The 13,311-nt window shown below is 48.7% G+C and overlaps 1 protein-coding gene across 1 annotated transcript in view; it reads left to right on the forward strand.

Annotated features, from left to right (window-relative positions):
• trpm3 (transient receptor potential cation channel, subfamily M, member 3) overlaps positions 1-13,311 on the forward strand; it is a gene marked incomplete at both ends in the record, with an annotated part of 106,434 nt that overhangs the window by 82,041 nt on the left and 11,082 nt on the right. Inside the window, 8 exon segments of the mRNA XM_079750609.1 lie at positions 661-696; positions 905-1,045; positions 2,833-2,862; positions 4,379-4,671; positions 6,368-6,596; positions 7,968-8,174; positions 11,090-11,230; positions 12,737-12,865. Coding sequence (XP_079606735.1) covers positions 661-696; positions 905-1,045; positions 2,833-2,862; positions 4,379-4,671; positions 6,368-6,596; positions 7,968-8,174; positions 11,090-11,230; positions 12,737-12,865 — 1,206 coding nt within the window.

Genomic DNA, 13,311 nt, shown 5'->3' on the forward strand with positions numbered 1-13,311 from the left:
GTGATCTTCATCCACCTCTTAGAGTTGTTGTTATCTGTTCATCTTCCCCTCCGTCTTGCCCCCTTCTCCTTTAGGAATAATATTCACTTACCACTCTCCTTTATTCTCTTCATTTCTTCATTTTCTTTCCTTTCTTCCATTTTTTCTTGTATCACCTTTTATCCCCCCCTCTTCACGACACCCCAAACTGCACTGAACCTCTCTGACAAGATCTTGTTCTTTCCCTCACTGTAAACAAGGTCACCTTATCCTTTCCCCCACATATAAATATACCCTCATCTTGAACCCCGGCTTTCAGTCTTTCCTTCCCTTCACCACTTTATCCCCACACAGATAATATTAGATACGATTTGAGGCAAGTTTTCTAAGTCACAATAAGCCACTGTTGAACAAAGGTCTCAGGAAAAGACAGAACGAGCGGTTTGAAATGAATATCAGGGCGAGCGGAACACCTTTAACAGCATCCAAACGTAAAGATCCCAATGCAACCGCTTTGGAAATGTGAGGTCTCAATTCACGACCAAACAGAGAGAGAGAGAGAGAGAGAGAGAGATGAGAGGTCTTCTCCCAGGGGTTCTGTGTGTTGCATCATTCCCCATGGTCCTAGTGTCCACTGCATACAACGCAGCATACTCACTGACCTTGTGTGCTCTTTCCAAGCGAGAATACCCAGGGTTCAGTTGGATCTACTTCAAGGTGAATCCGCTAATCATGATTTCTTTCATAGCCAAAAAAACAAACAAAAACGTGTGTGGATTTTGGTGTACGGTTGTGTGTGTGTGTGTGAGAGAGTGTGTGTGTGTTATGTGTGTATGGTGCGTTTGGTTTACCTTTTGTGTTTGTGTTGTGGCTGTTCAATCGATGACCCGGGTCTGATCTGACGAGGTGTGTGTTCATGTTCCAGGGAAACCTGCCCCCAGACTACCGAATCAGCCTCATCGACATCGGCCTGGTGATTGAATACCTAATGGGCGGAGCTTACCGCTGCAACTACACCAGGAAGAGGTTCAGGACTCTGTACCACAATCTGTTTGGTCCCAAGAGAGTAGGTGGATCACCCTTAATCCCATTATTGTTCTCACTGTTCCGACGTACCGCGGCAAGACGTATTGATTCGAGCACAACAAAGATATTCATGTTACAAGTAAATTAGCCATGAATACATTTATACTGTGTCGCGGTTATGTTCCTGTGTCTATGTGGCGATACACAGACTAAATATTGACATATTGGATATAATTGGGTGCCGGCTTGCACATAATGTGTATCGTAAAGGGAACAGCGTAAGAGGCTGTACCATTTACCACACTCTGCAAGCAAGTTAACGGTTTATTTGGTATTTTGAAAACGGTGCACAGCAGCAAAACATTGACACTGAAATGCACTTTCAATAAACAGTGGATGTCAAGCTCGTGAGAACCAAGGTTTTCCCGAGCATATTGTATGCCTTTCCTCTGAAAGCACAAACACAAAAACAATAACAAACCCCCAGCTGCTAAAACTGGAGCATCTGGTTCCTCTGGCTCCACATTGATAGCTGACAGAACTATCTCCCTCACATCAGAATCAGATTCATTCATTATTATTCATCACTGACGCCGCTGTGCACCGTGATAAATCGTACATTTCTTGTTGATTTAAGCTTTGAACCGTGACTTACGTAATCACATAATTCTCCATTCGCCAGCCCTTTAACGATGCAACCATTCTTTTTTGGTTTATCTTTGATAAGCTCTCATGTGCTGTTCTGTGGCTGCAGAGTCTGATTCCCTTACGCCACCCAACACTGCCACATGTGTGATGGAAATAGAATTGTGCACAGCTGTGTCCGGGACATTGTATCTCTGCTCGAAACTGCACTGTCTCTGTGCGTATGTGTTGTGTGTGTGTGTGTGTGCTTGTGTGTGTGTGTGTGTGTGTGTGTGTGTGTGTGTGTGTGTGTCTGTGCACGATGTGCGTGTGGGCGGCCGCACGCTTGTGCATGTAAACGTGTGTGAGTGTGGGGGAGTGACAGCGGGAGGGAAAACTAAGTGGGGAGGAAAATGTGAAGAAAAAAAAAACTGATGGAGAGATGAACAGAGAGAGCGAGAGACCTCTCAAATATTTCAGTTTATTATCCACCTCTTTCTAGATGAAGTGGGTCCATGTTAGTTCTCCCACACTACCCTTCTCTCTTTCTCTCGCTCCATCTCTCTTGCTCTCTTTCGTGCACTTCCACGCTCTCTCTCTCGCTCTCCCTCTCTCCCTCTCTCTCTCTCTCTCTCTCGTGCTCTCCCTCTCCCTCTCTCTCTCGCTCTCCCTCGCTCCCTCTCTCTCTCGCTCTCTCTCTCGTGCTCTCCCTCTCCCTCTCTCTATTGCTCTCCCTCTCTATCACACACACACACGCACACGTGCACTAAAAACAAAGCCTCGAAATTGATGCGAATATCAACATCCCTACAGGAGACCTGTGCTATTTTTATCCTCCCAGATGATGGCTCATGAATACATAATTCATACATGCCTCCTGCCTCAATACAGTTACCAGAGCACTGGTTCTACATACCCACCATGCGCATGTTAAACAGGGGAAAAACTAAATCCCTGATGTCTGCAAAGTGCTCTTTCGGATACACAAACGCCACCGGTGTAGAAAGCAGCCCAGGCATTGAAATGTACAAGATAAGTATGGGAAGAAGAGGTGACAGCATACTGTATAAGGTTGTCCCAGCTGTAGGCATCAGCATGTCAGTCTGTCCGTCAGTTGCTCTCTGCTAACGGAGACGATCACTCTTATCAATCCCACCCGACCAGCTCTTGTTCTGTGTATGTTCTTGTTTGTTGCTTTTCCAGCCCAAAGCCCTGAAACTGCTGGGGATGGAGGTGAGTGTCAATACCATGGCGGCTATATCGTTGGGTCAGTGTTGTTCTTGTCTTTCGTCTACAAAGTGCCCGTCTCGTCATGACATGAGCGTCAAATGCGTTAAAACAGCTCTGGATCAAGCACTGTGTGTGTGTGTGTTTTGTGTGGCATACATATAACTTTGTAAAGTGTGCACACGCTACCACCATGCCACACACTAACACATGCACCTCACTCTGTAAGTTTGGGATGTGAATGTAGAAGGTTACGACCACATGCATACGGATTGACTCCAGAGACGTGTTTTAACGACGTGTGTACGACTCATGTAATGACCCCCTGCGGAGCACGCCGGTCGATTCAGCCCAATAGATAATCAGTGATCCAAAACGGCCTCATGATCTCTATACTCACGTGTGTGTGTGTGTGGTTTATCACAGTACACATCGTAAGCAAAACTGCCAGAATCATAAAAGCTGGAATCACGGCGTGTGATTGCAATTCATCTCTGAGACTTCTGTGTTTCCTTTCTGTTAAAGCGTTCGTCTGACCTTGGTCAAAACATGTGTCTTTTGTGTGTGCGTGTGTGCATACCTGTCCATTCCTACCCTTATGCCTCTTTCAAATCTGCCTAACCCTCTTCCTCCTCTGGTAGTCTTTCTAAGTCCTAAGTTCAGCTCTAAACCTACAAGTGACTGCCATTAACTGTAAATAAATAGATGTTCCGCTTCTCAAATGTCAAATGTGATGCCCTCCATGTTTTCTGCTAAAACGAAAAAGGTTGCAATTACTCTTCAATGTGTTCTACGAGAGTTCACAAATTATGATGTCAGTTGTCAGGAATCAAAAAGAAATGCACTTTTCACCACCGCGTTCCTCAGTTGTCTGTGTGATTGTCCCTCTGAGGACCCCATCATCAGTATAACTGTGGCAGGGGGGGGCATTAGTGGTACAAGCTGACAGCAGATATCTCCTGAAGAACATAGAGCTAGTCTGCAGTGCCATTAGTTCATGAATAGGCCCACTGTGGCCAGAGAGATCCACCCTGGTTCTGATTGTTTTGTTTGACATGTCGTTATCATTATTGTTTTGTTGAGTAGTGGCTTGTTAACTTTGTTAAATCTTCGCAATGGTTCAAAGCCATTTACTCCCGTACCCGTTTATCAATGTACAACGCAGTCCTTTCATAAGTCATGTTGCTTATTTAATTTGAATAAGAAAATTGTTTCATTAGAACGTGAAAATGCATCAAACAAGTATCATAGTTATCTTGATTAAAATCTTTGCATAATTAATCTTCTTATTATAAAGCAATTTAGTTTATTTTTAGTTATTTTAATTTAAACTTTCAGTTTACTCTCTGAACTTTGCCGCTACAGTAAGTAGCTATCCCAGTGTCTGTTTATGACCGTAAGAACCCAGTCCCCAGACCGCCCTCTGCCTAACCCAGTCCCCAGACCGCCCTCTGCCTAACCCAGTCCCCAGACCGCCCTCTGCCTAACCCAGTCTCCATCGCTTATCCCGGCTCTCCGCTAGGATGACATGCCGATACGCCGCGGCCGGCAGAAGACCACCCGCAAGCGGGAGGAGGAGGTGGACATCGACCTGGACGACCCGGAGATCAACCACTTCCCCTTCCCCTTCCACGAGCTCATGGTGTGGGCTGTGCTCATGAAGCGCCAGAAGATGGCGCTCTTCTTCTGGCAGCACGGCGAGGAGGCCATGGCCAAGGCCCTGGTGGCCTGCAAGCTGTGCAAAGCCATGGCCCACGAGGCGTCGGAGAACGACATGGTGGACGACATCTCCCAGGAGCTCAACCACAACTCCAGGTGGGGGGGACGTCTCAGTGGGACCGCCGCCGTCGTATGAGGTCACGTAGCAGGTTGTCTCTGCAGGTCGGTCCGGCCTGGTCTCAAAGACAGGGCCCATTGGCGTTAAGGGTAGGAACGCCGCAGAATAAACAAACATGTTGGACCTCGAGGAAAGTGTAGAGAACCGACGGAGTGATCAAAACGGTGTTATTCGAAGTAGAGTCAGTAACAATGTTTAAATATGAACAGATCTCTGCATTGAAGACCTCTCTCGGAGGAGAAGATGTTTTTGCTTTACCAAGCGAAGAGAGCGAGGTCATCACTCAGTTATGTACTGTTTTCGTAATGATAACGATGTAATGCCAAGCCTGTATGCGAAAATCAATTGCAGCCCAGCCGAGGTCAGACTGATATTTGTTGCAAAACACAAACTTCAATATATGGACGGTCTCACGATGATAGGGAACAAGCCCACGGGGGGAGGGGACACGTGGTTTTTGCATGCAACAACAGTCTCCTCACCACCATATTCTCCCAGTACACATGCTCCAGAACCCATGTGCTTTTATGCTAATCTCACGCGAAAGCAATCAGCTTATGCTGACATTTCGCATACATACACGAGACACGTGCAGACGTCTCCCTGCCTCTCTCTGTCCCTCTCCGTCTGATCATGGGATGACAGCGAGTTCTGTGCTTTAGCTTTCAGATGAGAGTAGAGAGAGTGATTAGATCTATCTAGGCCTACAGAGTGGTAAAGTTCTCCACGCTAAATGATTAATGAAGAGTTGTTCTGGGAGTCTAGACTGGAGCAACTTCTGACCACACCGCTCAGCCCATATAGGCTGGCACGCGCACGCAAACAAACACCACACACACACACACACACACACACACACATACACAAACACTAGCTTTCTGACATATACACACACACACACTCAAACTTCATATTCACACACACACGCACACGCAAACTACACTAACACACTCATGCACACATACACGCACAGACATAAATATATACCTACCTAGTTCCTCAGCTGCTGTCTGACCTGTATAGCACAACTCTAGTCAGCCACAAGGTAGACTGCATGACATACATAGAGGAGAAGTAGCAGCACAGCCACTTAATAACATGTGAGAATAATGTAATAACCTATAGATAAAATGGAAATACATTTTAATTCGAGGCATATATAGAATATAATAAACATTTAGCACATTTTACCCATGCACATTCACACACTATAACGGCATTTCTATGATGTCCATAACGTACACAGTATTTTGCCGTAGAACTCTCTTGTGCAGTGGGTATGATCCGGTTTGTCTGTGGTCATTACTCACTCACTTCATACCTGCAGATAGCAGGCCACGTCCTGGATGTCAGGGATCAAGCCATTCGAGTCAATGTACAGTGTCCTCTCATGGTCTACCACATTAACCCGTATAAAGCACCATTCTGGTTGTGCTTGCACGTGCCATCTGTCATCGTTAGTGATCCATGTGTTGAATAGTTTGACCTAGTCATATGGACATTGGTATTTGTATGGGGGTCGCATCCTTCCTTGTATCAATGTAGATCACCGAAGCTCTGTTATTCTTTCCCTAATTCCCAAACCCTCTGTTACATCAACATGTCATGGATCTCTCTACTTGGGTGTCTGTGGTCCCCCTCTCCTCTCCTGTCCGGTGGTGGTGCCCCCGACAGAGAGTTCGCCCAGCTGGCTGTGGAGCTTCTGGACCAGTCCTACAAGCAGGACGAGCAGATGGCCATGAAGCTGCTCACGTACGAGCTGAAGAACTGGAGCAACGCCACCTGCCTGCAGCTGGCGGTGGCGGCCAAGCACCGGGACTTCATCGCTCACACGTGCAGCCAGATGCTGCTGACCGACATGTGGATGGGACGCCTACGTATGCGCAAGAACTCCGGCTTGAAGGTACGGGAGGGGAACGGGCGCACGGGAGGAGAGCGAGGAGACCTTTCTCCTCCAGCTTCCATGGCAACGACAAACCTAACTCACAAAAAAGCACAACGCGCACACGCATAAAACACAAGCTGATTCTCCGATCGATACGCAGGCGCAGTTGACCGTGTAGTCCGGTGTGGGGATACACTGTAGTCAGGGCAGGGATACATGAGTGTGCAAACTGGGTCAGTGGGGCTGGGGAGTGGTTGTAAGTATTGGTGTCCTTTACACAGGTTCACGTTTGGATGAATGACCACAGATCACTTAAAGACACAGAGTCTGTTCCTCCGGGGGCGGGTCTAACCGGACCACTCGCTCACACTTGCCTGAGCAGGTTCAAAACCTAGCGGGGTGGGGGGTGGGAGACGGCATCTCGCACTACACAACGTCCGGAGACCAAAAGGCCTGTGGCCGGAGCCAGAAACTATGATAACCAATCAGAGTAGTGAAACGTGTGTTTAAATGACCTAACGGCGCTCCCATTGGGCGCTCGTCTGTACAATCGTCGTAATAGACCCGCCCTGTCTCAGATAAATGGTTATGATTGGCCTGATCCCGGCCAGGTCTGCTGGACATCTGTCTAAACGGGGGCGAGCCAGAAGCATATGCCAGAGCAAATAAGACATAGCCTTGCAGTTTCGTCAGCTTTTTCCAAAAAATGACAAAAATATAAAACTGCAAAGGTAAGGAAAAAAGAACACTTAACCATCCCCTTCACTCTGATCTTCCATCATATCCTTGTTCTTCTATTCCCCCTACGGGCTTGCCACGCACACACACACACATCCGCACACTCTCACACACACACACACCTGCACACACACAAGTTCCCCATCGCTCTCGTTTCCAGTTTGATGATTATGTATCTGAAGTGTTTACAGCCGGCCTGCCTTCTTTATCTGCTCTAAGTGCCTGTCCTGCATCATTCATTTCTCTCTCGGAGCGGGAGAGCGTCTGGGCGTCTGGGCCTGTGATGCACAGATACCGCTGGAGCCGAGTCCACAATGATCCTCCCAAAGCCCCAAGACAGACCTCAGTGTTGTGCCTCATTTCTCATGGATTGTATATATGGTGTGGTGTGTGTGTGAGTCCCTGTGTGCGAGTGTGTGTTTGTGAATGTGTAAGGGTTTGTGCGTGTGTGCGTGCACGTGTTGGAGTACGTTTGTGTGTCTGTGTCCATCGCATTTAAGAGTAACACATTTCTCTTCTGCAATATCCCTGCCATCAGTCCTGCTTTGCCCTGTCTTAATATCTCCACCCCACCCCACCCCTCCATCCCCTCCACCACCCACCCCCCACCCCCCTTCATCTACACATCCCCCCCTGTGCCCCCCCGCCCAGGTCATCCTGGGCCTGCTGCTGCCGCCGTCCATCCTTAGCCTGGAGTTCAAGAACAAGGACGAGATGTCCTACATGCCCCAGGACCAGCAGGAGTCCTTCCTGCAGGAGAAGGAGGAGGAGGAGCCCGAGAAGCCCGCCAAGGAGAAGGAGGAGGAGGACATGGAGTTCACAGTAAGGTCATACTGTGAGGCGCAGTACAACTCCGTGGTGAGAGAACCCGAATCAGCCATGCATCACATACTATATACCACATCACATACTATATACCGCATCACATACTATGTACCACATCACGTGACGCCTTATACACTCTAGAAGAACCGCCACTTGGCTCTAACTGAGCCTCGACCAAAGCACATTGCGTTGATTGTAGAAACACACACACACTAAACCCTGGTGGCTTTCTCCCAGCAACAACCTTTCCTGTCTCTTGTCGTCTCAGAGAGGACGTTGGTTGTGGAGTTGTAGCGTCTCGGTTTTGTTGCCTCCTCTGGTGGCTCCTTGTGTGTACGTTCCTTTTGTCTCTCTCTCTCTCTCTCTCTCTCTCTCTCTCTCTCTCTCTCTCTCTCTCTCTCTCTCTCTCTTTCACTCTCGCTCTTCCTCGCTATCTCTTTATTTGTCCATCTCTCTCTCTCACTCTCTCTCTCTCTCTCTCTCTCTCTCTCTCTCTCTAGCTCTCTGTGTCTTGCACGTCAGATTATTTGCTCTCTACGCTGCTACCTGGGTTTGTCTTTCTGTTGGGTTCCCTTTTGGTTTGCTTCAGCTTCCCCCCTGTCCACCACCTCGCCCGCCCTCTTGTTGTATTTCTCCCTCCGTCTTTCTGCCTTTCTCTCTCTCTAGCTCAGTTCTGCTCGAGGTACAGTACTGTTCGATGGTCGTTCGCTCCTCCCTCTATCTCCCAGTCCCTCTCTCCCAGTCTCTCTCTCCCAGTCTCTCTTTTCCTCTCTCTCTCTCACACTCTCTCCCAGTCTCCTCTCTCTATCTCTCTCTCTCCCAGTCTCTCTTTCACTCTCTCATCCTCTCTCTCTCTCTCCCTCTCTCCCAGTCTTTCCCTTTTATCTCTTCCTCCCTCCCTCTCTCTCTCTCCCTCTCTCTCTGTCTCTCTCTCTCTCTCTCCCTCTCTCTCTCTCTCTCTCTCTCTCTCTCTCTCTCTCTCTCTCTCTCTCTCTCTCTCTCTCTCTCTCTCTCTCTCTCCCTCTCCCTACCTCCCTCTCTCTCGCTCTCTCTCCCTCTCTCTCTCTCTCTCTCTCTCGCTCTCGCTCTCTCCCACTCTCACTTTATTCCAGTCCCCCCCTCACTCTCTCTCTCTCTGTCTCCCGTCCCGTGCTCGCCTGCTGCAGCGCCACACTCAGCATGTCCGCTGCAGGAAGAGGTGGGGGGGGGGGGGGGGGCTGGCGTGTGGCTCTGGCGTTGCGTAACACACCCGCCACCGCTGCCGCCGCTGCAGGGTTTAAATCATGCAGGGGTCTGAGCCAGCCCCCCCACTTCACCCAGTGCAGAGCGGCACCGCCAGCCCCGGTGCAAGTCCGTCCGCACGGACCACGCGGATATGTGCCGCCGGGATTCGGGCAGCGTTCCACTCCGATCCAAAACCCCGCTCGCACACCGACGGGTCACGATTCGCCTTTTCCCTCGTGCGTCGAAAGACTGGGATCGACCACGATGCAGCCTCTCGTTACGCTCGCCCGCCCACGCGTGTGATCCGGTGATTGCAGTGGAACGCATGCCCATCCCGCCGCCCATCCTCCTGCATGTGCATAATGTCCGGCCCAACAGGTGTGCCAGCGCAACTGTGGGGAATCTGCCACCGCGGGACACCTGGAAACCCACAAGGTTCTGTCCCAGCGAGAACAACGCGGTCCAGCCAGGCGTTTGCAAGGGGGGACGTTTATCTGCAGTTGCGCTGGCTGCTTGGCTGTTGAGATGCACTCCTGATAACCAGAGAGCACATGAATCATACCGAGATTCATAGCGATATACACACACCGCTTGCCACACCACGGGGGGAACGATTGGATTGCCCCCATGCCTCAGATGCTTTCAGAAACACGTGGGTTGTGTTTTGCCTTTGCTGCAGTTGACCTGGGGAGGGCTTGCATGTCAGCCCAGTGAAGTCATCATACGGCGCACACAGTAAAGCATCTGCCTTGGTACACGACAACCAGTCTGTCTGTCTGTCTGCGATTGCCGTGACACAAACTCAGGCAAGAAGTGCAGTTGAACATGTCCCTCATGTTAAACAAAACGACAATGACACACTGTAATCGATAAGAGTAGGGTTCGGAGGTTCCCAGCACTCAGGCTTTAATCTGAGTCTGCCTCAAGGCATCCAGGCAAGCGAGATAAATCCAATGACGCGACTCCCCCGCAGAGTCCTGGCGTGGCGCTGACATCAGTTCATGACCCATCGAACCACACCGGGGCCCAAACCCTCTCATGGATATAGAACTGTGTCCCGGGTTACAAACCAGATATCTGTGTCTGCCTTTCCTTCTTCGTCTCCTTCTCTCCCCCCCCCCGCCCCTTTTTTTCTGTCCAGCCCTCCGTCTCCCCTCCCTTCCCTCTGTCTTGTTTGTTGCCGTTGTTGGAGACACTATCCATGAGTGTGAATGTCCTGTTGTCATAAGTGTCTTCACCTGGCCCCACCTGACCTCACCACCTCACATGTCACAGCCCACCCACTCACGCACACACATCACATGATGATGAGTGATGACATTGCCTGTGCTTGCTTTTCTAAAGACGCTGTTGTAACGTTCAGGAACAGTCCTTTGATGAGACCCCTTCCCCCCTCCCCTTGTTTTCTGCTCTTTTTTTCTGTCTCTCTCTCTCTTCACCTCTTTGAACCCATTCTTCATCCCACCGTGTTCCCCTCTCCACGCTACCTCCTCATCGTCTTCAATGACTTCCTCTTATCCAACCATCTCCATCCTCCTCCCCACGCTCTCTCTCTCCTGTTTGTGTCACATACATCTGTTCCTCTCGCCTGTATCTCTTCTATCCCCTCTCTCCCCCTACACACACACACACACACACACACATACTTCTCTTCATCACATCCACCCCCCTCCTCACCCTCATGGCTCGCGGCGATGTCATGGGGGGGGCTTGCGGCAACCCAGGCCATGCTGGGTAAGGTTGCCACGGAGACGTCGAGGAAGAAGGACGTGGAGGAGGTGCAGAAGCGCCACCGGCTTATCCCCATGGGCCGCAAGATCTATGAGTTCTACAATGCCCCCATCGTCAAGTTCTGGTTCCACACGGTAAGTACCGGCCACCGCCACCGGAACCTCCCAGTGTTCCAAGCTGTAGATCTTAGAACGAAAGGATAGTTTAAGCTGTTAGGTTTGCTGTGGTTTTGTTATGGGAGGAATAACCATAATCATTTTCTAGACATTGGTGAAAATACATATTTGGGCAAAATAGGGTTGCCCATTTCCTCGTCCAACCTAATTAAAAAAACTGTATGTATGGTCACAGGTAAATACAATACAACTTAAATGTTTTCTGATTGACATTGTCAATGGAGGTGATGTAATGCTCTCCTACATTTTTGGTTCGTGACATTACATTTATATACTCCATACGTATGTATGAGATTGATCAAAGGCCTTTTGCAGCAACAGAAATACATTTTGGTTTGTACCATTTGGATTCTAGGAAGGCACTGGCTTGTTGAGATGTATTCTTAGAACCTGTGTCTTTGTGTGGATGTGTGCGTGTGCGTGCGTGCGCGCACATGTTATCCAATTAGCCAACCGTTCTATCTCCCAAATTTCCACTTAGTTGGCTAATGAAAACATTTCTTCATAAAACCGACCTAATACTCCTCATTATTTATTAACGCAAATTAATACATTTCTCTCTTTTACATTCCCATCACCCTCATTATTCCTGGCCTTTCTCCGGAAAGAGAACCCTTGTAAATGTGATCATCTCCCCACCCTCCAGAAGTGGCGCAGTGGTGCTTGCGGGTCAAACGGCCATCATTAGTGGTCTTCGTGTTGGACTCGCTCTGTAGGGCTAGGGCCGCATCGCTGTTCTATTTGTCAAATCTTTAGTGCAAAGGAGCCCGAGGACAAGGAGGGACTAAATGGATCTGAAAACAAGGGACTTAATGAATCTGGAGACTCCCTCCACGACCACAGGTCATTCGAATAAATAAATCCACTCTCACCTTAGGAGGAGAGAGTGTGATTGCTTCTGTGAACGAGTAAGAGTCTGAGGATAGGCTTGCTAAACGTGTCTATAGCATAGAACCTAGCCGTCCATGCCGGGAGTGGATGTAAGAGCAACATGTCCTCTTGAGATCCCCTCGTTTTATTGTAGTTTGTATTTGAAGGCTGCGTTAGAATCCAATTTAATTGGAGTCAATCATTTGAAGAACCTCACCTTATTGGATGGAGTTTACACAATATCCCCGCACATTAACAGCTTCAGGCCATTTGGTTTGCAATGGATTGACATATTGACATATGCTAAGTAAGGAAGTGGGCAGACTCCCACAGCTACGCACACACAGACACACACAAATAAATAATCAGATCTATTGACCACACTTTGCATTATGATTACACACAACCATATGCAGGTTTACTCAACAACTCATTCACAAGCACACAGACCGTACACACACTGGCATACATGCCAGTGTGTGTTTCTACATGTGTTCTACTGGGTTTCTACATATGTTTTCACACACACTGGCATGTGTCTGAGAACACCTGCAGAACCCCAGTCCAATAGGAACATGTCCCCTGCCTGTTCAGATGGCGTACGTGGCCTACCTGATGCTGTTCAACTACATCGTTCTGGTGAAGATGGACCTGTGGCCGTCTCCCCAGGAGTGGATCGTCATCGCATACATCTTCACCAACGGCATCGAGAAGATGAGAGAGGTAGGCGTTCTGAGGAGTGTGTGTGGGTGTGTATATGTGAATTGCATCATTTTACGTTCAGTCAATGATGCATGGTACCCGGTATGTACACGTAATTCATCTGCATACACAAAATAGAAATACAATAATTATATAAACAACCTACAGGCAACATGTGTCGGTTACTGCTGCTAATCCACACACTGACACCATTTGTACAGCAGATCTTGAGGGGATGTAGTTGTGTATCTGTGTGTCAAACATCTCATGGTAGTAAAAAGTGTGTGTACAAGTGAGAAGAATGGTGACAGACCGATAGGATAAGACACACGGAGATCATTTCAGGAGATGGAAGGAGAACGCCTGGCTGTATAATCCCGTATTCCATTCCTTAGTCAAATCAATTTCCCACCCTCTTCGGGCTCGGAGCGTCTATTTCGTAATCTTTTACTGCCCTCCAAAGGCGA

This window comes from Pollachius pollachius, assembly GCF_949987615.1.
Source record: "Pollachius pollachius genome assembly, chromosome: 1".
NCBI lineage: Eukaryota > Metazoa > Chordata > Actinopteri > Gadiformes > Gadidae > Pollachius > Pollachius pollachius.